The sequence below is a fragment of the Labrus bergylta genome, chromosome 10 (assembly GCF_963930695.1).
Source record: "Labrus bergylta chromosome 10, fLabBer1.1, whole genome shotgun sequence".
Classification (NCBI taxonomy): Eukaryota; Metazoa; Chordata; class Actinopteri; order Labriformes; family Labridae; genus Labrus; species Labrus bergylta.
This window is the reverse complement of record NC_089204.1, coordinates 8,137,406-8,162,869: the sequence shown is the minus strand read 5'-3', so window position 1 is coordinate 8,162,869 and position 25,464 is coordinate 8,137,406. Positions and strand designations below refer to the sequence as shown.

General features: G+C 45.3%; 1 protein-coding gene across 2 annotated transcripts in view; it reads left to right on the top strand.

The window, feature by feature from the left end:
* The window catches only part of wdr11 (WD repeat domain 11), a 54,891-nt gene that overhangs the window by 15,132 nt on the left and 14,295 nt on the right, over positions 1-25,464 (top strand). For both annotated transcript variants that reach the window (XM_065959261.1, XM_065959260.1), the window contains exons 9-16: positions 767-867; positions 6,026-6,202; positions 11,191-11,275; positions 13,142-13,248; positions 21,761-21,836; positions 23,507-23,615; positions 24,971-25,092; positions 25,233-25,380. In XM_065959261.1, the coding sequence (XP_065815333.1) occupies positions 767-867; positions 6,026-6,202; positions 11,191-11,275; positions 13,142-13,248; positions 21,761-21,836; positions 23,507-23,615; positions 24,971-25,092; positions 25,233-25,380 (925 nt within the window). The remainder of the gene's footprint in view (positions 1-766; positions 868-6,025; positions 6,203-11,190; positions 11,276-13,141; positions 13,249-21,760; positions 21,837-23,506; positions 23,616-24,970; positions 25,093-25,232; positions 25,381-25,464) is intronic.

Here is a 25,464-nt window from a genome sequence, read left to right as displayed (position 1 = left end):
AGGATGTCTCTCTCTCTCTCTCTCTCTCTCTCTCTCTCTCTCTCTCTCTCTCTCTCTCTCTCTCTCTCTCCTGCACATGTCTGATTAAAGGTCACTTCCTGGTTGTATGACCTCCATCACTAATAACTTTTCAGGGTGCATGTCTGTGTTTTATCGAGCTGCTCGTCCTGCTGCTGCTCTGATATTTATTCTAACACGGATCACGCTCACCCTGATCCAAAGCATTTTGTCATCACGCTCTAACAAAGCTGTGCCGTGTTTTCTAAACGTCTGAAAGCTCGCCTCTCTCCTCATGATTAGAAAACGGATTCCAGAGCCTTGACGTTCTCCTGGCTGGACTATAGTAACGCCCTCTACCCTCAGCCCGTCGTCCCTGTCCCGCCTGCAGACACTGCAGCTGGACTGTTAACAGGAAACAGGAAGAGAAAGAACATCTCCCCTGTATCTTTGCTCCGGCTCTTATTGTGAAATGTTCACCCTCTTTAAGCATTTTTAAAACACCAGACTGAAGACACACTTCTTCCCCTCGTGCATTTCAGTGTCCTTAAGACCGCCCCCCATTCCACCTGTCAGCTTCCTGTAGAGCGAAAGGTCGAGTCTGTTTCTTTATCTGATTTGCCTTTTACTGTTATTTTTTATGTCTGTTATTATTCAGCACTTTTGGTCCAATCTGCCTGTTTTTAAATGTGCTCTTTAAATATTAAATGATGAATAAAGGTTTATCTTATCTTATATATAAACCCCCCCCCCCCTTTCTTTGTGTCAGCTCCGGTCTGTCGCCGCTCTACTCCCCCGTGTCGTTCTGTGGAGCTGCGCTGGGTCCAAACCAGAAGAGGATTCAGGATCTGTCCCTCAACAGCATGATCGGTGAGACTGAGAACATATCACATGCTCCTGCAGATAAACTGATAAAACAACAAGGAAGCAGTTCAATTATTGTCACAACTCAGGCTCAGTGAGCTGGACAAACAGGGAGACCACACAGTTTTTAAGTATTTATTTATTGCAAACCTCGATCCTCCTGATCAAAGAATGTGGTGGTTGTAATGGTGACTGTGTGAAGTGTTGACAAGAGACTGATAGAGACTGAGAAGCCAACTTAAATACTTAGGCCCAGCCTGCCCAGGTGTAGGATATCAATTTGTCTGGCTCCGCCCCTTTCTACCTGATAGCAACCTAAGTAGGGAGAGATACAGGGCAGGAGAAAGAGCACTGACAGTTAGGGGTCGTTACAATATCTAAGTGTTTAAATAACTTCAGATGTTCTGTCAAGTAAAGCCTCATCTATAATCTTATGTCTGTTCCTCGCCATAGCATACGTCATAGGATCGTGTAGCTTTGTAACGTAAACTCTGGCGTTGTGGTAGGATCGTATTTTCACGCATTTACAACATTTCAAACATCACCGCCGTTTTCACAATTCTGCAGAGGTAAGAACTCTACCAGTCAGTATTATCAGCTGCTTCTCAGTATCTATCAGCTCAGACTTCAACAGAATAGGCCTTTCAGTTGGTTTCAGTTGCCATGGTTACCTGCACACAAACAAGCAGAGAATGTGATGGAACCAGAAAACAAGCAGAGAAGTCACACAGACAGAGTTTTGTAGGCAGAGTAATGCACCGACACACCACGAGAGTTTACAATGATCCAGAGAAGATGATGCATGATCAGGAGATGTAACACAGATCTGTCTGTCCTGCAGTCTATACAGGACGTCCTGTTTGTCTCTGCTCAGCCTCATCAGTCAGAATCCATCTCTACAGCTCGACTTCATGAGATGTGACCTTCAACGCTGCAATCCAGTTTAAAATAATACATGGCAGAGTCATGTTAGGATGCCAAAGTATCCTAACAGGAATCTGTGTGTTCATCATGCAGAGAGTCACCGATAAATAAAACCTCTGCTGAGGAGTTCAGACACTCAGTGATGATCCACAGACCTGCAGAGTAACGTCAGGCTCACCTGAGATCAGGAGAGATAACATGAACCTCTGCTGCTCCAATCGGCTGTCGTCATCTGTGCTTCTTTATTTCCAGGTCTTGTAGTTTGTGCACGTTTGTGATCAGAGAGGAGGATATCTGTTCAGTTTCTCCTTCAGTTTCGGTGGTGTTTAAAAGGGGTTTCCTCCCCCTGAACACCGACCCTGTCCTCGTTTGGTCGTGTGGCCTCGTGCAGCTCGGGCAGATCTGGTCTTTGTGTTTTTAAGTGAGACGTGGTGGATCCTTGTTTATTCTTCAGTTCCTCCTCACAAAGACTCTCTCTCTCTTCTCTCTGTTGATTTACCACCGAGCGACCTGTCACAACATGAATGTGCGTACAGAATCATAATGAAAGCGTTATTTTATTCTGTCAGTGAGGAGCAGGAGACCTCAGGGAGACAGAGCAGTCATAGTTATCCTTACATAACACACACACACACACACACTGCCTGCAGCACCGCTCCGTCTGACAGTCGCTGAGTGAAGCTGTTGTCAGGAGTGAATGTCAGCGGCCTGCGGGCAGCTAAAGTTCAAAAGAGACGTTTTTGTGAAATCTGATGTTGACTGAATGAATCTAAAAATAACCCGCTTCACCTCCACCGCTTTGTTTTATATTTTATTTTTTTTAAGGATGTGTTGTTTTTATTTGGAAGGATTTTCTCATGACATTTTCGGAGGTTGTCAAAATGTTCAATACCTCAAACAGAAGCAAAGTTGACAGTGTCAAAAAGTCCCGAAGATTTAAAACGTCAAATCTGCATTTTAATACGAGTTGATTAATTATGAGACGATATAAGTTCAGATGAACCTATCGTCTCCGTGGTAACCAAGCAGTGACGCAACTTAAGGCCACCAGGGGGCTCTCAATCAATACGACAATAACAACAGATGACCTCGAGGCTAGCAGGGAATCATGGGAGTTGAGTGCAGCTCTTTCATTCATTAGATTGACTGAAAGTTAGACTGAGACAGCTTTTCCAGCATGGAGACTGCCATCGATGGGACTCCAGCGCCCCCTGCAGGAACAGACGGGTGACGTCACTCAGGCTTCATTCATATTTAAAGTCTATGGACACGACACTTAGCTGCTACAGTTTGAAGGAGTTTGTAAACCAAATAACTTAAATTGAAGGCAAACAGGTTTATCTTTTGATTCTTAGAATCTAAATCCTGGTATGATGCCGACTCTAAAACCTTCAAGCTGCATTGAGCTCATTATCGAGACGTTAAATGGTCGATGCAAAGATGGCCGTTATGATGCAAAGATGGCCGTTATGGAGCCTAAAATGAACCCAGTGGGATTTCTCAAACAGTTCCAATTATGACTTTAAGGATCCCCTCCCCTATCCTGCAGCTCTGCAGCAGACACAGAGACGGGGATGCTTGCCCGTTAAGGGAGTAATAAACGAGGTCATTAACAATCTGATCGCCATGAAAACCCAGAACCAACAAATAACAGCGCCAACATTAATGAAATCCGCCGTAAAGCTTGGAGTGGATGCAGCATCGATATAAAACATGATGTCTGAAACGTCCTGACTCACTGCTTTTTCTTTAGATCATTAACCGCCCGACTCGACCGCAGCGAGGCCACAGCTTCAGGAAACAAACGGCGTCCGTGTTTTTCTGCTGCTGGTAAATATTTGGATCAGCAGATCAGAGAGGCCGAGGTAGAAGTTTTACTTGTAATGAGAAGTAGAGAAACATAAATCACACACCTCCCTGTACTTCAGACCCAAGGGGAACATCTGATCATTATTATTTATTCTTTATTAATCAATAACAACATCTACAAACATATCTGATTGTGATGAAGCTCTCAGTTTGAAGGATCCTGACAGGGAAGTGAGTCAGGTTGTCACCACGTTCTGTGGTGTCGGTACCGATACTAGAAAGAGAAAAAAATCTGGTACAGATATATATATATATATATATATATATATATATATATGCCGATATCTTTTAAGATCTATGATCAATCTGTAGAGATAGATAAACACATTTATTGTGTTGATCCCTGAGTTATCAAACACTTGTGGAAAAGATATTTAAAGAAGACAAGATGGCCGCTCAGCTGGAGAGTAACTGAGCATGTACGTCACCGCTCGACGCTCTGGAGAGTGATGATGCTTGTTGTAATCCATACAGCGCCCTCTGCTGGAGACAGATAACTGCTGTGTAATACAACGATATGCAAATGAAATGATGTTTGACCGATGAATAAATCTGTAATATCGGCGCATATGAGATAAAATTAGCTGATACCGATAGTCACTAGATATGCTGATATCGTACGATATCATCGGCTGGAGGATTAATCGGCATCATGAATCACAAACTGTGAGTGGAGGTCAGAGTTAGATTAGTGTTGTAAGAAATGTTCTCAGAGTTGCAGAGGGCGCTCAGGCCAGCTCCAACAGAGCGTGAGACAGCAACTACTCTGAAGCTGACAGAGTTTGTCCTAAAGAAAGGAGGGCATCGAAGTTCAAACAGTTGCAGTTCCTCCAGTGTCCACTAGAGGCTTGCTGCAAAAGCACAGGAAGTCACATACACACCCATTCTAAAAAGCCTGTTTTTACAGCAGAGACTAACATGTTTACCGCCTGGTTCAAAAAAGTCAGAGTTTGTTCCCGCCCTCGGCCGGAAACAGGAGTGATGATTTCATGGCGTTCCCCTCGATGACGTCTGTATGGAGTGTCTGCTGTTGTGATGGATTCCTTCCTCTCCTGCACAGATGAATAGATGCAGTGATTTTGGAGTTTCAGGACGTTGTGATGTTTCTGTTTCTGTTTGTTATTTGGGTCTTTCTTCTCTTTCTTGCATTAAATTTGTCCGATGTCTTTGTTTTTTTAAACACGCCACGCGACCAGTGAGCCAGCTAGAAACAAGTTAAATCTGTTTAACCTTTCTCAACACACATTTTTGATGCCAGTGATTCATGCCGGGACTAACACAGTGTGTCTGCAGTGTTAATGAAATATCTTCACGGCTGGCTGCTCCACACTTTCTCTATGAATCCTCCACAGATGTTACAAATCACGCGAGAACGAATTGTCATAAAGAAGGATGTTTGCCTCATACAGGACGCATCATCGAATTAGATCAGCCCGACTGATTTTAATGAACATGATGTTTAGATACAGGACAGAATAATAAAGGAGACATGTGAGGGCGTAAACAAAACAACAGGATTCTCCTACATGGAGTTTCAATCACTTCAACTGTTTAATCTCCAAAAATATATAAAAGGAGCAGTTAAAGGAGCAGTATGTAACCCTGACCCCTAGTGTTTAAAATGGGTACTGCATTCTAAATTCTATACATTGTGGAGAGTACCTCCCTCCATTTTTCAAAAGCATCTCCAATATTGATCCTAGTTTGAGCACGTTTCTGCTCGTGGAGCTTATTAGAAACATGCAGAGGCTTTTTAGGTCGGGTACAATCACTTCTATCTGAACCACTTCTCTTGCCCGCTTCCATCGCTGCAACACCTGTTGGTTTGACCTGATAACTGCTCTTATATCTGGCAAACCGAGAGGCGTCCAAAACGGCCGTGTGGGGGGTGTCTTAAAAGCGCCTACCTTCTCTGGTCCAAACAAATCCAGAGCATTCAGGAGCAGAATCTAAAGTTAGAAGGAGGACATACTGGCTGCTGCATTGTTGTCAGAGAAGCCAGCACTTCAAAATAGCATGTTTCCTTAATGGTACAGATGTTTTCCTTCCTTTCTTTGTCTTTTAGGAAACATATGAATTTAAAGAACACATGAATGAGAACGAGGGCTGAGAGAGATACCAGCAGAAATAATCTAAAAGTAGATCACACTGTAGAGAGATGTCTCCACATATAAACCAAACCATCAGAGAGAGCTCTCAAACTAAATCAGGAGGAAGCGTGATCCTGTTTCAAACATCGTGATGAGATACTTCAGGGTGTGGATCATCTCTGACATTAATGAGCGCTTTCTGTTTTTTGGTAACGCCTCACAGGCTTTTCTCTCTGTGCTGTCCTTTAATAACTTGCTGAATGTTTTGGTTCTTTCTGCAGGTGAGACATTGATCGCAGGTGAGGCTCCTCCTCCTTCCTCCAACCAGCAGGAGGTGCAGCTGAAGTTCCTTCTGACCGGCCTGCTGTCCGGTCTGCCGCTGCCGCCGTTCGCCCTCCGCATGTGTCCTCCTCTGACCACCAAGAACATCAACCACTACCAGCCGCTGCTAGCTGTCGGTACGTCACAACGCTCACAACACTTAGTGACGGGAGAAAGGCTCGACCAATCACAGGGTCCGGGGTCTTTAAAACTAACAGACCTGCAGTATCTCGGTCTCAAATGAATGCCTCGTGCGTCCACGCTCACCTGGCCGTTCAAAGCGACACTGAGAAAAATCAAACCCTCCCTTTGTGCACAAATGTCATCCCGGCTTTTCTGCTGCGGCCTCAGAAATATTCCTGAAACAGCCTAAATGTGTCTTTTAAGGGGGGCGGCAGTATCTCAGTCAGTAGGGACTTAAGGTTGGGAATTGGCTGAAAACTAGGACGACGACTGCTCACCGACGGTCCAACTAGGACCGACGATTGACTATCTCCTCGCTGTGTCGGGGTCTTTAGTGTGTGCGTGTTATTCAGCCTAAAAAACTACGACATGACTTACATGTTTCAATCGTTTTACCAAAAGATGTAGGCTCTGTGTGCTTGATGTATGTGAAGTTAAAGCGGGGGCGATTTTGGAACCCGTGTCCTCAGGACTTCATATGCAGATGTTTAGTGGTTGTGTGGTCACAGCTGGTTTCCTGAGAAGTGTCTGTTCTTTAAAGCTCTGGTGTTCACAGTGTGTTTGTGTTTGATTGTGTTCGTTTGATTTATTAAATAAAGGGAGTGGCGAACGCTTCAGACGACTGAGTGATAATTCAGCAGAGCTCCTCCCTGTTTTCATCTTCACCGCTCTGATGCCGGGTCTGAAGAGTGAGACGTAATGAGCTCTGATAATAAAAGACTCCGTCAGCGTTAACACAGAAACAGGAAATGAATGGCTGCTGACATGGAGGATGCCGTTGGGTCAAACATGTAATAACCACATGACAGAAACACCCGATCAGATTAAACTCTCCTGTCTGTGAGGACTCTTCATCTCATCATCAACAGTGAAACTCAGAGCAGAGGATCTATCTGTGTATCTGTGACTCTGCTCGATGTTCATTTCAAACCTTCAGACCTCTGAGCTGCAGCGTCTTCTCACCGCTCATTTAAATCCTCCTGACACTTTCCACTTCCTGATTCTGCACTGTGAGAATCAGAATCAGCTGATTACATTATGTGCACTGATGACAAGTTTGTCGGAGTATTCACATATTTGTCGTACGTTTGACTGTTGGAGGCGGAAAGTGAGTAAGTAGCAAACAATCGAATCTGACTGTGTTGTCTCAGGAAGCGATGCACGAGGCGGAGACCCAATCTGAAAAATCAGCCTCCCTTATTACTCCCCCGAGACGGCTGCTATGCTGAAGAGGGAGAGAGAGAGAGTGAATGTTTGCTTTTATTGTTTTGGATCAGCGGAGCAGTTCTACAAAAGCTGTTTCCTTATCGCCCTCTCAGTGATGATGCATGAAATTATGAACGTCGGGAAATTAAGAGCAGAATGTTTTTATGAAATGTTTCCCTGTGTGTGTGTGTGTGTGTGTGTGTGTGTGTGTGTGTGTGTGTGTGTGTGTGTGTGTGTGTGTGTGTGTGTGTGTGTGTGTGTGTGTGTGTGTGTGTGTGTGTGTGTGTGTGTGTGTGTGTGTGTGTGTGTGTGTGTGTGTGTGTGTGTGTGTGTGTGTGTGTGTGTGTGTGTGTGTGTGTGTGTGTGTGTGTGTGTGTGTGTGTGTGTGTGTGTGTGTGTGTGTCTGTGTGTGTGTCTCCCTCTGCACCTTGTTGCATATAAAGTCGTGGCGTTGCTCTGCTCTCACCCTGAAGCCACTAGCCTTCGGCTCAGTTGTCCGGCTGAGTCTCAACTCGGCCCCCGCCGTCGCCTCAATGATTTAATCACCGCTCACAGACGCTCGTCCTCCCTGACAGACAACAAGATCAATAAAACCACCGGCACACCTCCCACCGTGTTCCCGACTCTCTCTGATAATTAATGACTGCAACCACTTAAACGGCCCTAAGGGACCGCCCCCTCTTCTCTGCGTCTGTTATGGTATGACTCAGGACCCCCCCCCCCCCCCCATGCTCTCTCTAATAACGCCACTCTCTGGTCAGAGGTTTACTCGCTGTGTGAGGAGTCGAGCGGCTACATCGTCTTTGAAACTCGATACAACATTCTATCTTCGTTATTTAAATGACTGATAGTGTCTCAAAGTACTGAAGCTCGCTGCATGTCGCCCCCCTCCCCCCAATCTCCCCTTCCCCTCTCTCCCCTCCCAACACTTCCTGTTTCTCTAATAAAGTCAAAAAGGCCCAACATTTCACTTGTATATAAGAACATAAATAAAGCTCAGGTAGCATCAACACCACTGTAGGCCTCTAAAGGGAACATCCTCTTACAGGCAGATTTAAATAAAATCAGAATATCTGCAAGAGAGAAGAAACATGATCACAGCCATCAGATCGTTTCAGCTCAGGTTTGACGACAGAGTCTGTGGGAATCATCCGCTGCAGGGAAAATAACAAACTCTGAACCCCGCCTGATTAAAATCAGCTGCTGACGTCTGACGGTGTGATCACAGCTTCACCAGCGGAGACCTCTTCTACATTTATTCAGAGCGAAGCCGAGAAAATCAAACCCGACCTGCTCAAAAAGTCTGAACAAGAATCAGCGAGAAACGACTTCCAGGACTTTTTCAGTCCTCAAGAATAAAAGCAAAATATAACAACAAACATTCTCTGACACACACCTCAATAAATCTGTCAACCCCAATCCCAACCCCAACCCCCCCCCCCCCCAAAAAAAAAAAACAGAACAAAACAAAATGGCAAACAAGCAAGTCAATCAAACCATTCAGAGCAAAGGGAAGGAGAATTCTCCCCTCCTGATTGGTCTGCAAAATCATTCTTTCAGGATCACCTTTATGGAACATTAAACGATCTCATATAAGCACAATGATGAAAAGTTGTTTATCATCTCTACCTTTACAGCTGATTCTTAAATCCAGAGTGACCCCTCGACACAGGTACAGCTCAGCGTTTGAGTCTCCAGATGAGCTCATCGGTGAGCGAGATGCGGGGAAAGAAGGCGCCATCCACAGTTTGATCAGTTGGACCGATTTCAGTCTCTCACTTTCCCCTCTGACTTCTGCCTGCAAAGAGAAGTCAACAGAAGCTGTTCAGACGACCCGCCTCCCCAGCAGCAGTGCATGCTGGTCACCAGCCGTCCGTTGTGCGACCTGACAGCTCGCTTACAGATGGGTACAAGACCCCGAGCCTCCTCCTCAGTGACATGAACACAAACAGTGACAAACCCATCATCCCGCGCTGACAGGCCTCATTTGTTTCTCTCTTCTCATCGCTGCTCAGCTGACAGCCATTCTTTCCTTCGTCGTAGCTGCAGAAATAAAAACATGCAGGAAGGAGAAACGCGTTCATTCTTCAGCTGCAAAACGTGGAAATCAAACACATTAAGAAGTGACGGCTCCAGCTGAGGCTCAAAAAGACAAACAATTACTCCATGTACTGATTCTCATTCTGCAGCCGGCCGCTGTGTCAGGGAGGGTCGTCACGTCTGCACACCCAGGAGGGATTTATTCAAAGCTGCAATGTAGAGTTTACATTATAGCCTCCAGCTCGCCGTCAGCCCGGCTTGCTGTTCAGACGTGTTGCATTGGGGTCAAAGGTCATCTGTAGATGCTCCTCTTCAAGATCTAAGAAGTCGGATTGAGAAATGAGTAACCTGATCGTCTGTTAAAGAAACAAACGACTTCAATGTTTTCAGTTTCAGACTTTCATTTCTTCACCTGTTAAAGAAAATGTAAAAACATGGAGACCATGAAGCCTGGCAGCAGGTGAAGGAAGGTGTGCAGTGAGCATGTTTGTTGTGCTGAGACGGTTTCTTCTACTCTCTGCACTTTCTCCAACTCATCACGAGGCTACAGGACCAAAACAGATCCAGAATTGGACACATTGGGGAGATGTGGAACATAAAGGGCGCCACACAGAAGGGTCTGATGACCCGGCCAGAAAGAACAAAAGATGTGAAGGTACAGAGCCTGCTGTACTTCCCCTAAAACTACCTCAAGACAACAGAGCTAATCTTATATAATCCGTCCAGTGAATTCTCGGTCTAGCCCGGGGTCTTCTTCCTGTTGGGCGAGAGAGAGAGGCGCCCAGGAGGGTCCTGATCAGATACCCGAACCACCTCAACTGCCTCCTTTAGATGTGAAGGAGTAGCACCTCTACTCCGAGCTCCTCCCCCTGAATGTTTAAGCCCCTCCCCTGTATTTTCTAAGCTCCTCCCCCTCCATCTAAGGCTGAGCCCAGACCCCCTCAGGAGGAAACTCATTTCACTGCTTGTATCCACGATCTTATTCTTTCAGTCACTACCCAAAACTCATGACCACAGGTGAGGGTTGGAATGAAGATCCTGTCCAAGAATAACACCAACTGAGTCAGCGAGCCTGGAGGGCGCCAACACGCATCGGGAACGTGCATTACATCCCTTTTTTGATTTGTTAAAAAAAAAAAAAAAAATTCTAATAGATTTCGTTTACTCCATCCTCCGTACATGGGGCGCGAACACCAACCACTGCCCCACCAGCACCCCAAGTTTGAATGTTTGTTTAAGAAGTCACAAGTTTATTTCTGATCACTGCTCAAACATAAACACAAACATAAAAGTCAACTCTCGACGCATATTATAAAGAGCAGCACTCTCTGAATTTGCTCAGACTTCTTGAGCAGGTCGGGTTTGATTTTCTCAGCTTCGCTCTGAGAAGAAGTCTCCACTCGTGAAGCTGTGATCACGCCGTCAGACGCCATCAGACAATTTTAATCAGCCGGAGGTCTGAGTTTGTTATTTTCCCTGCAGCAGATCAAACACTGAATCAGAGAGAGTCACACACACACACATACACACACACACAGGTAACACACACACACACACACACACACACACACACACAGGTAACACACACACACACACACACACACACACACACACAGGTAACACACACACACACACACACGAGTCTTTAACCTCCGTCTGTCTCTTGTATTTATCGCCACCTCTCTTCTTCCTCCAGGAACCAGTAACGGCTCCGTGCTGGTCTACAACCTGACCAGCGGACTCCTCCACAAAGAGCTCAGCGTGCACTCATGTGAAGTCAGGTGAGCGCCATGTTTCTATAATGCACCCCACTCCCCGGGTCAGCACGTGTTCGCAGCAGAGTACTCAGAGCGCCATGTCAGAGAGACCCTCAGCCTGCGGCCCCCGCGTTGAAATGTTAATTTATTCTTAACATTTAAATTAAAAACCAAACAGATGATCAAACAGATTTATTTCTCTGTTATTATCATTTAACTCCTTTGTCCTGTGTTGATCCACTCAGTGATTGGTTAATTATCCGTGAAAGGGTATATCAGAATGAAACCCCCCGATTTCCCAGAATGCAACAGCCTGCCGAGCTCCATTACTTAGGATTCTGTAATGAGCAGAGAAACTCTTCCCCAGGATTCATTAAGCAGCAGATTGAATCACTGGATGCAGTTTAGAGACTGACTGCGAGAACACGGTGTTCAAGCAGAGCGCGACTTTTTTTAATGAGACAAGTTTTCATTCACCAACAGGAAACTCAGACGAACATTAACGAGCTTTGAAGCACGAGGGAGGAGTTTGTCTAGAGCCCTCTGGAGCCGTTTTCTCTCCTGAAAACATCTGGATAGGGGCCCTGGTGGTACAGTGGTTGATGCGCATGCCTCATGTACAGAGGCTGTAGTCCTCCAAGCAGGCGGCCCGGGTTCAAATCCCACCTGTGGCTCCTTTCCCACATGTCATTCCCCACTCTCGCTCTCTCTCCCTGATTTCCATCTCTATCCAATGCCCTATCTCTCAAATAAAGGCACAAAAAGCCCCAAAAATAACTACAAAAAAACATCTGGATGACTTCAGGAGAGCTGAAACAGAAAAAGCTCTTTAAGGGTTTTTTTTCAGCTCAGTCACATTTTCCCTTCGTAGCGCTCTGCCTGCAGGGAACTCCAGTGGATTTGAGTTCCCTGGCGCTCTGTATTGCTTGTTTTGCTGAATGAAACTTTGGTACCACAGACGAGGATCGTGTCCTTCACAGCTGTGAACGTCACTCTCTCACTCCCCCGGGAAACTGGATGTTTGCTGCTTTTTCTCGGCATAGCCACTTTAGCCTCAGCCTGACTTACCGACCTGTCGATGGTGGTCGCTGCTTCAGAGCTGTCATTGTTCCAGGTCAGACTTTGACACGAGCGTCACCTTTTTTATCAATAGCCTGTCCTATTGTTTTGGAGGGGGTTAAGCATCTGTGACTGTGCTGCTTTTATTCTCCTCTGATTTTGTTTAGTCAGTCTGTTAACCTTCATGGCGAGCTACTGAGATCCCTAGCCGTGAGCTCGGGTACTTTGAGAGTGACATGTTAGAGATCCTTGCTGAACGTTATGCATTCACACACTCTGCATACAAGAAGCATGCACCTGCACCCTGTCACGCTGCTTCACTACATGGTGCTCATCTTAAAGGACAAAACTGTTCAAACTGCTTTAATAAGTCGCTCTGCAGACCAGACTCTCTCGCCTCCTGCATGCAGAGCGTCGCTGTTATTTCCAGTGTGACGTGCAACAGGAAGTTCAAAGCGGAGTGTTTTCTGAGGAGAGGGAGCAGAGGTGCTTTATGGAAATGAGCCGGGCAGACGTTTGGCCCAGAACAGCCGGGCCAGAGGAGGCCTGGCTGCTCAGCATCTCATTTACATTTAGCGCTCCAATCGACTAATTAATCATGTGTCTGTTTACCATCTCATTACGCTTTCTGCTCCCTGAGCAGCTCCAAATTATTCACATTCCTCGCCCACCGGTTTGATTTGCTTTGAGTTTCTTGAGATCCTCCTCAAGTTTTAGGGTCTCATTTCTATCACAGCTCAGGAGGATGTGGGGAGGGGTTATTTGGCGTGTACTTGAAGCACGCCTCCACTAGAGAGCGATAATATTAAAACGCTGTGTTTTCTTCCACAGGGGGATCGAGTGGGTGAGTCTCACCAGTTTCCTGTCCTTCGCCACCTCAGCTCCCAACAACATGAGCCTGGTGAGGAATGAACTGCAGCATGTAGACCTACCCACAGGTGAGACTCACACACACGCGCACACACACACACACACACACACACACACACACACACACACACACACACACACACACACAGACACACACACAGAGACACACACACAGACACTCTGTGTCTGACACTCATCATCTGACACTCTCTGGTGTCAGATGATGCTGCTTGCTCGGGGACGGGTTGTCTCGCTGATCCATCACAGGATCGAGGTGTTTGATGGGCGTGTTGATGCTGCGGCCCTCAGGAGGTCTTCGCTGTGGTCACTTTATCGTCTTTATTGCCACCCGGCCGCCTGTACTGCTTACTCAGCGGTCCACAGAGCGTGGAGCCGAGTGAGCACAAAGGTTGACCCTACACTGATACCTGTTTCAATAACACGCTTACTAAAGTTGACGTACCCGATATTTGGGAATTTCTTGGTTTTAATTATAGACACTCAAAGAATCAGATCGCAGATACCGGCGTCTGAAATGAGTTTCCTGTGGTCTCAGCTTAAGAGAGAGGGAGAGGAGCTCAGGTCTTCACGGGGAGCTCCCTGGACCCTCCCAGGATCTGATTTAAATCAATGTATGCACATTCCATCAGTACTGTTAGCATTAGCCTCCTGGCTAACATTAGCCTCCTCGCTAACAATAGCCCCCTCTGCCTTCACGCCTATCATCCTCTGGAGCTGAAATTCGTTTTTAACAAGTTCTTGTTGGGGTCAACCGTCCGAGCCAGCTCCTCCTTTTTCTTCTTCTTTCTTTTCTGGCGTCCTGACTCTGTGCCGGTCCTGAAGTGTATATACGCTTACCAAACAAAATCTCTATTAATTTTTAGAAGAGGGTTTAGATGTTGAAACAGGATCTTTCCCCTTTATCCCCCTGATGGATGTCCTTGTGTGGTATTCAAAAAGTATTGAAACCTTTGACTCCTGAGTGATCAATCTTCAGATGTGCGAGTAGTATCCTTCCTAGTAAAGATGTTTTCTGCCACTGTTTCTTCAGTGTAGTCAGATTGGTCTTAGAAAGACTGGATCCTCCAGAACCGGACTAAGGATCTTTTTAAAGCAGCATGAGGAAAACTTCTGAGTCAGTATCAAGCCAGCTGTGGGCTCTCACATTTTGGACCAAGTGTTTCACACATTCTCCATCGTATACTTTATGTGTGTGCAGATCTGTTAAAGCCTTTACAGGCTTTGTTTACTTAGCAGTTTATTTAAGCACCGAGGGAGTCGTCTGAGGAAAAGTGTGGATCCATGATTATTGAGCAGCTCCTCTGTTTTCAGGGAAGCTTCAAGGATTTGAAAGCTGAGCGGTGTGTTGTGTGACGACTTTTGATTTGGACACAAAGAAAAGATTCTAGATGTTTACTGTCGATTCAAACGTGAAAATCTTTCAGGTTGGCTCCATTTAAAAGAGTAAATATTATAAATGAAAGATATATAAATAAAATAAGGCCAAACAAACACATCAGAAGTCTTCACAGATTGGTGCACTGATTCATGACTACGTGCAAAGCGAGCATAGTCGTCTGCATATTGGAGCTGCAGATTTCCAATCCGAGAGATTTTAGAGAAACACGAGTAAATAAACTTGATTGGGAATCGAGTGCAGCTCTCTATTTATTCACAACATTACCTTCTGATGAGAACGACCGTTCAGAGCTTATAGACGTTCCTGGTACTCATAAATCGTTGCGATCCAGCTTGTAGAGTAACTGGTTTGTAGCGACCCCGTGTCTCTCCACCAATCAGTGAGCTGCTGTCTGAAGATAGACAAGTCTCCCTCGTGTTAGTCTGAATCTCCTGAATCGCCCTGTAGCTTTAGCCACAACATTACGTCTTCATTTACTGACGTCAAGAGTGCATGACAAGATCAAGTTATGCCGAGAGCGCCCTCTGCTGGATCAAACTGTGAACTACGTCAGACGGCCTGATGCACTGAATCTGAACGTTCTCCCACAGGTTTGACGGTCCTGGTCTGTATGTGGGTCTGGATCCGTCAGCTTTATTTAAGTCTGCTATCGAGCTGATTTTTGCTCCTCAGCTGTTTTTAGTGAGGAGAACAACGACCATTGTGTGTGCAGCATTCAACAACTTTACAGGACCTTGAGCATGGGGTCGTTATGATACCAGGATCTAAAGTCTGATTTGATTCTTTTAAAAATCGAATTATATCGATGTCTGCTCGGGTTTCTGTCAGAGCCTTTGTTCTTCAGGTTTTTCTTCCTGCAGCCATAACAACAGAGAGAAGAGATGCTGCAGTCTGAGTTTCTCTTTCTTTCAGTCCGTCTGTGTTTGTGTTTTTGTGAGAGCCTCTTCTGTTCTCCTCCGGGGACACACACACACACACTCCTCCAAATTAGGTCCAGACTAAACCGTGTTAGGGTCCAACCAGGGGATGCTCATCTCTGAAATGAGATCTTATCTGGAGTGCCTGCAGAGTGTCTTAAATCTGTGTCGGCGCCCTACGACGACTCTATAGAGTTACTGCATCAACAATGACCACGGTGTGCTTTCAGCTCCTCGAGGGGCTGCAAATATACACCGCTTAGTTCTCTCTGCTGCAGAGAAAGAGAGAGGGAGAGGGGGGAGAGAGAGAGGGAGGGAGGGTGAGAGAGAAAGAGAGGGAGAGAGGGGGGGGAGAGAAACCTGGAGGTGAGGTAATGTGAGCTTTGAAGGTTTCAGTGTTAAATAAATGTGATACTTTTCAACACCACAGGTTTGAAAATGATTAAATATCTGTTATTTTAATGTAACATTTTATTTTAGTTCTTCACATAAAATGCAGAAGGATGAGTTCTGAGAGAGGAGACTGTGGTTGTTAGTGAATGAATCAGTTAGGGTGTGTTGTGCTGAACGGTCGTTCTCATCAGAAGGTAGACATGTAACATTTGAATGTTTTCAAATGTTACGTGGGATATTCTTCATTTGTTAGCGATAATTTTTTTTGTCTCGCACACTTTCAAAATCATGATTTTAAATTTCTTTAAGTATCTTTAATTGTGTGTGTGTTTCGGAATCAGTTGAGGAAATGGCCTTATGTGTTGAAGTAAATATGTCTGTAAATGTTTTTATTACTATATTTCTACTGCTATATTGTATATTTTGGAGAAACTGTATCGATCGAATTTCCCTCTGGTATTAATAAAGTATTTCTGATTCTGAACTAGAGGACCTTAGTGAGAGTGGCCTGCGGTGCTGTGCATTCTGGGATTTGGTGTCTTTCATCCACATGAGCCAAAAAGACACTTTCTGCCTTTTCTCGGCCAAGAAGGCACCAACTTCAACATTTATTTCACATTTCTACTACATATATGACCCAATGTCAATACTGATTCATGTTTCAACGGGGGGTGAAGTATCCCTTTAAAGACACCTCCTCTTAATAGTTTGGGCACAGAGCTTTTCTCCATTCAATCAGGACGACAGCGAGGATCAGTCACTCCTTTAATGACTCGAAAGAAGCAGAGTTGTCAAAGTTAACAGTCCACAGCATTAGCTTTGGTTACACACACACACACACACACACACACACACACACACACACACACACACACACACACACTCTCTCTCTAAAGTGTCCTTGACTCAGACGTTGCTGTGTGTTTTCTGTTTGGGTCTCGTCTCTGATGCTCTCAGGAGTGTGTGAGAGTTTGCTACGGTCACAGCATTTTGGGAATTAAACCCCCCCCTCCTCCCCCGCTGTCTTACTAAGAGCCAGAAGGCAAAGATCAATATCAATTTAATCTGTGTGTATTCAGTATGGAGATACAAAAGGTCTGGGACGTGGCGAGCCTGTCAGAGAGAAGAGAAGCAGCTCGCTCAGCTCACACTCAAACAACTGAAGATATTTAAGACCCGTTTCCTCCACGCGGTTCAGTTCAGTTCAATACCGTCCACAACAAGAAACTTTATTAAGAGCATGCTTTTGTCATTGGTCCCTTACTATTGCACAAGACATCAGTGTGAACCTGATTGTCAAGAAACATTTGTCCAGTTCAGTCAATTAACATTGGAATTTGTTAAACAGCTTTTAAACAACTGCAGTTGGAAGCTGGCTCCTGAAACAGACGTCAAATGAACTGAACTGTGGAAAAAAATAAATGTGTTGGTTATGGGGGTGGAACTCCCTCGGATGTGGTCAGGCGTCATGAAGGAATGTGGCTACGCCACTGCGGCCTGACTGATATGAAACTTTAAGGGCGATATATCGACTGATATCATTCTTTAATCCATCTTCGATCTGTAGAGCGAGATATTTATTGTGTCGATCCCTCAGTTATCAAACACTTGTGGAAAAGATAAATAACGAAGACAAGATGGCCGCTCAGCTGGAAAGTAACTGGGTGTGGATGTGCGTCACCGCTTGACACTCTGCAGAGTGATGATGCTTGTTGTAATCCACACAGCGTCCTCTAGTGGTGACAGAGAACTGCTAGAGTAATACAATGAAGCTCAAATGAAATACTGTTTGTCTGGTGAATAAATCTGTAATATCGGTGCATATCTTAGATCAAATCAGCAGATACCAAGAGTCACTGGATATGCTGATATCAGCCGATATCATCGTCTGGCTGTTGAATCGGTTCGGGCTCTGGTTACTCTGTCAAAAGTTTGGAATGGTGCCGATCCGTAGCGTGCTACTTTTTTGCCACCCTTCTTTTGGGTTGCATACAGATCTGATCCTGAAGGGCGGAGCTAGACCCTCTGCAGTGTGTTGATTGGTTGTCCCTCTCTCCTCCGAGCTCTCGGGAATCATATCCCACACACCGCCTGCAGTCGTCTCTCAAACGACGCTCGTCTGCTTCTTGTGATGAACAGTCACATGCCAAGACACAGTCTGCTGGACGTCCTGCTTTGTTGCTCTTTCTTCACTGAGTCACTTTCTTCTTTGTTGAATCTTTTCGCGTGCTACACTGTGTCGCACTGCTATGATGTCACGCTATAATGTAGCTGACGTAGCTATCTGGAGCCTGCCCTGTTAGGGAACGGCAGGCTGTGGAAACCAAAGCAAGATCAACCGAACCGTACCGACCTGTAACAGACCACCTGGTGAAAACGTGGCTTTATTTATAAATGACTAAAACGCCATGCTGTCAAACAGACACATTGTAATGTGGATTCTTTAGAAGGATCCAGCTGTGAGGTCGAGCTGTTCAGGTTTTTATATGAGGAACAGGTTTGTTTGATTTCATGTTTTAATGACTTCTATTTTCCAACCTGCTGTTCCCTCACCGCTACACCTGTCCGCCCTGGAGCAGATTCAGAGGCCGAGCCGCCACATTTAGATTCTGTTACTTAAACATATGTGCACAGTGCATCCATCTTATCGTTCAGGAGAGAGTCAGGATATATCTGCATAATCAGGTCGTCCAGTAGAGCTGCAGGAAGCTCCGTGTTCTCCATAAAGAATCTGTGAACGCTCCCTCGTTTCCTCAGATCTGTGACTCTAGGATGGCGTGTGGCGTTCCCTGCCGGCCTCACTGAACTCTGTTAGAACCGGGTCCATACCAGCTGTTAGGATGGACGATGTGTTTCTATGTATGGAGGAGTTCAACGCTGCGTTCTCTCTGAGAGGAGGCAGTCACACTCAGTTTGAATATTCATTTTTACAGCTTCGTTCTTTCCTGCATGCACACGGCGGGCAGCGTCAGCTCAACACAGAGGGGTGTTTCTAACGATCGTCATCGGCGCTGTGTTTCTGTGTTTGCACACTTAACACGTCTGTTGTAGCGCAAAGCTAACGTCTGTGCATATAGACAGAAACAAACAGTAAATATAGAACAGACACTCCGGCAGAGAGCTGTAACAGACAGAAGGGAGAAATAAAACTCTCAATTACAGACTCTAAAGCTCTGAGTCAACGTTTTACTACACGGACACAAACGTATGACATCAGCGTATCCTGCAGTGGTTTGGAGCGCTGGTTGTGCGTCCACGAGATGCAATATGCATATAACCACTAGGGGCAGTGTAGAGGCTTAAGGTGATGAGACGGGATGTGACGACAACAGAGACACCGGAGAGCCGCTACAAGAAGAGGAAAGTTTAGAGGAGAAGTTAACAGATCAGGGCCGTATTCGAATTGCCAAGTACATACTCAATCTTTCAGTAGGCAGTATGCAGTACATACTATCCGTGCTGCATACTGTTAGTACCTACTATTCAGTATGCACACACAGTAGGCAGATATTTGTTCCTACTTCTTCTGATTCATTCAGTATGGAAGTGGTGTCATTTACGTTTCCCGAACCGGCCGCATTCACACCGTTTTTTGTTTTTTTTTTGTTTATCTTTATTCAAGAAGAGTAATGCGCATATACAGTCAGGTAAACAAAAAACAATATCACAATGTAAATCAAGTAAAAGATTAAATAACTAAATAACATACAGTACATAAAGAAAAGTACAAATGAAGGACAGTAATATACAGAATATAAAGTAAAATAAACAAATAAAGACGCATTTAAATAGTGAAATCATTATTTAAATAGAGGGAGAAAGGTTTTATAATAATGCAGACATTTGTTATATTGTCTGTTGTTAATTAAAAGTAGTGATTTCAGTCGGGACTTTAAAGATTAAAAATTAATTAAATTAATCCACGCTCGTTTGTTTTGATTTGGAGGTGGACGTGACGATTTAAGTTTAATTTCGCACTGCATTGTGGGTGGTAAAACACAATTTATTTCCTGAAAGCACGCATCCGATCCATACTGCATGAAACCCGGAAGTTAGTATCCATACTGAAATGTTCAGTGTACTACGCGGACCCAAAAAATGCATACTGAATGACCATGAGGGTTCAGTATACTGAAACTCCATACTGAATAGTACGTACCGCATACTGAACTGTGACAATTAGGAAAGGGCCCAGGTCTGGAACTACCCACACTATGATGTCATGTCGTTGCCGTTGCATAGCAACAAACAGTCTTCTCTACTTCAATGTTTTAGGCGGTCTGATTCATGTGGTGCTCCCTCTAGAGGAATCATGCAGTAACACGCGTTGTACATAGGAAAGTATGTGAAAATTTACGTTCTCAACGCAGCCGGTTATTTACGGCTGCTTCATGAGCGAGTTTTTTGTTTAACCTTAACTCTACTTTTACGTTTCAAACTACAGTAAAATAATTCTCCCTAAGAGGAGAATCCCTCCTCAGAAGAGGAAGACGCACGTCAGGGCTCAAATGTTTCAAAACCATCTGGTCCTCATTTTCACCTTTCATGTCGTCAGTCTGTGAAACCTTCAGAGCTGTGTTACATGGCGTCAGTAAAAACTAGGGCTGGGCAACGATTAAAAGTTTTAATCGCGTTAATCACATGAGTTCCTGTGATTAATCGCGTTTAATCGCATTGTTATACGCAAAATCCAATAATTAATTCAAAAGTAGTGTATAACGCACTTTTATTGTAAATGTACTTCTCAACTTAAACATTGTAATCAAAGCAAATAAATACAAAACTAAAGCTTATTGCATTCGTTGCAGTCTGGACGCAGAGTGATGTGGGTCTCCTCTCTGCTCTGACTGCAGCTGGGTCTGCTGTGCGAGGCTAGACTGACGCCTGTGAGTGCTTTTGGAAGGGGGAGGGGCTCACTGCAGCACCCGCTGCTCGTTGAGGACAGTAACTGCAGAGCAATACGTGCTTTCACGTCAGTTTCTTACACCAAAAAAGTCTCCAATAACACCAGAAAAAGTCGCTAGATTTGTCGCTAGTAGCTGTTGACAAAAAAAGTCGCCAAGGGGGTTTGGAAAGTCGCCAGATTTAGCGAGAAAGTCGCCAAGTTGGCAGCACTGTTTCCTCTTTCCTGTGAGCGCCGCAGCAGACATGCGCAGCAGTAAGCAACATGATGGGATTTTATAAAATAAAAGCCAGTGAGCAACAGACTTTTACAATAAGAACATAAATAATAAAAACTGCGTTAATGCGAGATAAAATAATTGTCTGCGATAATTAATTAATGAAAATAACGCGTTAACGTGCCCAGCCCTAGTAAAAACCCTTATTAGCCTCTGCCTGAGACGGCTCCGCTGCTGTCTCTTTAAGGCGCCTTCACGACCATCCTCAGCGTCCTTCCATCACTCTGAAGGTCGTTCATGTTTTGTCTAAAGAGGCACCTTGAGGCTCGGCGTGATGTCGCCTCCATCAGGTGGAAACAAAGAGTGATTAAAGCAGGTGTGAAGATTAGTCCGCTGCAGGTGGCCCCTCCCCCTCAGATGAGAGGTGGCCCCTCCCCCTCAGGTGAGACAGGTGAAAGCAGGACACTCTGGCACTGAAGAGTAATGAGATGAAACGCTCTCTGCTGCACAGGTGTGAGGAAAGACACCCTTCATCTCACCTCCCTCTGTGTGTGTGTGTGTGTGTGTGTGTGTGTGTGTGTGTGTGTGTGTGTGTGTGTGTGTGTGTGTGTGTGTGTGTGTGTGTGTGTGTGTGTGTGTGTGTGTGTGTGTGTGTGTGTGTGTGTGTGTGTGTGTGTGTGTGTGTGTGTGTGTGTGTGTGTGTGTGTGTGTGTGTGTGTGTGTTTTTTAGGAAGGTGTTTTGCATTCCGAGGCGAGAGAGGGAACGACGAGCCGCCCATTGAGATGATTAAAGTGTCTCATCTGAAGTGAGTCTCCTGTTGTAACAATGAAACAAAAAACACACAATCAGAGTTTGTAACGATTTTACCTGGGATACACACACACACACACACACACACGCACACGCACACGCACACTGGACAACATGCTTTCATCCATCTCGCTCGCCCCTCTCTCTCCCTGCACAGATCACAGATCTCATTACTTCTGTTTGATTGTCGGTACAAACCTTCACAGGTGACGTTTCATATTGAATCATTTCTGCACCTCTCAACGCTTTTATTCTGACAGCAGCTGTTTGCTAACATCCTGCAGACTCCGTACCGTGTTGATATGTTTAGAACAGAAAGAGACGCCTCTGAAGACTCGACCCGCGCTCACTCAAATTAAAACGTCTTTTTATCTCAGGATTTAAAAGCACATTTTACTCTGAATGTTATAAATATGAGAGTCAGTGCACAGCGTGCGGCCAGGAAGATGATCAGCTGCTGAATAACTGCAGAGGTGAAGAATTAGTTTGATTTCACACTAAAAAGAAAAAATGTATTTAAATCTCATTTTAATAAGAGAAATCTCAGTCGTCCATTAAACTACCTTTTTGTCCTCTCTCCTCGTAGTTTAAACCTTCAAACACTGCAGACCTTTAAGTTCTGAGTTTGGGATCTACTGAGTCTATCTGAGCATCTTTTAGATGAGAAGTTGAATTTAAAAACCACTTCAGGGTTGATGTTAGAGTCTGAAACCGGCCCACAGCTCAGAGCTGGATCAGCCAGGACGCCCCCTCTCGGGTTGTACGCCTTTATTAAGACAGTGGACAGAGTGGGATATGATGGAGAGAGAGAGAGAGGGGGAGAGAGAGAGAGAGAGAGAGGATGACATGCAGGAACGGTGCCACAGGGCGGATTCGAACCAGGGTTGCCTGCTTGGAGGACTACAGCCTCTGAACATGGGGGTGGGACCTAACCACTAAGCCACAGAGAGAAGCTCCGTCCCCACAACGTTGCTGGCCCTGCGGATCAGTTTATTGATTCCATTGGAGTCCAGGACCCTCAGCCTGCTGCCCCCCCCCCCCCCCCCCCCTCAGCATCGTCCTGCAGATGGTGAACGACCTCAGCATCTCGCCGTTCACCTCAGGCTCTCTCCTGCATCGCCATGGAGACGTGCAGCAGGAGAACAACCCTGAAGTCTCTGATTCATAGAAGAGTCTACATAATGAACCGATGTTTTCCTGTGTCATTACCCTCACAGGTTAATGACACACGTACTCAAACAGTTAGCAGAGCGCTTCATGATTCAACACGGTTAAAAAAAACAAGCGGCCGCATGCGAGGCGTTGCGCTTTCACAGGAAACCAACGATGCTGAACGTGAGAATATTCAAACACAGACACATCAAAGATGAGACTTTTTAATTGGATGCTAAAGCAGAGAAGCCTTTGAGTGTGAGAGGAGTCGTAAATATTTTTAATTTAGCCTCCAGGAAATGAGGAACTGTAAAAAGATCCACCTACAAAACAACTTTATTGTGTTTGCTGCGGCAGAAGTGGGCGTGTCGGAGTTAAATCAAAGCAACACATTGATGATGAAAGACGCTGAAACTTTGATTTGACACCATGCAAACTGTCAGACAAACTTCAACAAAGCATGGCCAGCAAGCCGACTCTGATGCGTGTGCGTGTGCGTGTGCGTGTCTGCAGGCAGTACCTGGTGGTCGTGTTCAGGGACAAACCTCTGGAGCTGTGGGACATCAGGACGGGGACGCTGCTCCGAGAGATGGCCAAGAACTTCCCCACCGTCACCGCTCTGGTAACGTACTGATGAACAGACACACCTGATTACTAATCAAAACAGCGTGACATTAAAGGTTAAAGGTTGAAGGTGAGCTCGTTAGGATTCACCGCTGCTCCTCTGAGCTGTCAGAATGTTTGATTCTCTGAAATGTTTCAGAACTTGTTTTAACAGATTCTTTTATTTTAATGATCGTAGCGAGAGGTGCTGAATCTTTAAAAAAACAAACTGCCTCTGATTCAGGAAGAAGTGTGTTCACATTGTCGAGATTGGCAATGCTGTTTGTTTCTGTGTGCAGCAGTTAGGCTGCAACTTTTCATTAAACAAACAAGAAAAAGATCCAACATTTGGTGTTGAGGACTTCTATTTTGTTGCTATTTTATCAAACAGGTTTGAATATCATTTGATTTTAATTAGAATCATAAAGACGTTTAAAATTCTTACGACCCGTATCTGGTCATCAGGTGACGTGTGTATTATGGCCGTCAAATGTTTTCATTTTTTTAATCATTGGATTTCAGAAGTTAAATCGTGATGACTCACACTTTAGTCTCATGTTTGAAATTCCATTATTGTGCTATTCAAAAGTTTTTGTTGAGCATTTATTTTGACATTTTGTACTGTCTGAAGCTCAGGGTACTTTACTTCCTGTTTGGACACGGACATGCTTTTATTTTGACATTTTGTACTGTCTGAAGCTCAGGGTTCTTTACTTCCTGTTTACATGCTTTTATTTTGAAAAAAACCTTCTGGTTGATCAAAGGTGACGACGAAATGTTAATGAGGTGCTGAAGAAACGCAAACAGTCGACCCTCCCTGCGTTAATACTCCTGTGCGCGTGCGTGCGTGCGCGCGCGCGTGTGTGCGTGTGTGTGTGTGTGTGTGTGTGTGTGTGTGTGTGTGTGTGTGCCGTTTTAAAGATGAGTCTGAACATTTTCCCTCAGCTCAGCAGAGAGTGGGGTTGGCGTCAGGCGAAGAAAGTCTCATAAAAGAAGAGTAATGTTGGACAAACTTTACAGAGAGGCAGTAAGTCCTCCTCAGTGAGAATAAAAACCACAGTAACCTTAATAACACACGCCGGCCCGCCTCCCCCAGGCTCGGATTACTGCCTCATTTACATATCAAACACAACCTGAACCAGACTGAAGACACAGGGAGGAGGGTGCACCTGAGTCAGCAGAATGTGTAGCTGTCTAACTGTGTGTGTGTGTGTGTGTGTGTGTGTGTGTGTGTGTGTGTGTGTGTGTGTGTGTGTGTGTGTGTGTGTGTGTGTGTGTGTGTGTGTGTGTGTGTGTGTGTGTGTGTGTGTGTGTGTGTGTGTGTGTGTGTGTGTGTGTGTGTGTGTGTGTGTGTCTGTGTGTCTGTGTGAACAGGAGTGGTCCCCGTCCCACAACCTGAAGAGTCTGAAGAAGAAGCAGATGGCGGCGAGGGAGGCGATGGCTCGGCAGACGGTGTCAGACGCCGAGCAGAGCAGCGTGGAGTCCTCCGTCATCAGGTCCGAGTTAGAGTTATGAAGTTTAACGTTTTCCTTTATTAACGGAGAGCTCACATTCCCACGAGGCTCGTTCACGCCGCAGCGTGCTCTGATGTCCAGGTGTTTCACGTTTCTCCTCCTACTTGTTTCCTCCACCTCAGCCTCCTGCAGGACGCAGAGAGCAAATCAGAGACGAGCCAGGCCATCTCGGCCCGGGAGCACTTTGTCTTCACCGACACAGACGGCCAGGTGTACCACATCACCGTGGAGGGAAACACGGTCAAAGACGGCGCTCGGATCCCTCCTGATGTGAGTCCACAGACTGTTAGTCCTCCTGAAACACACCGAGCTCATCCCACTGATCCTCAGTACATATTTCTTATTCCTCCTCTC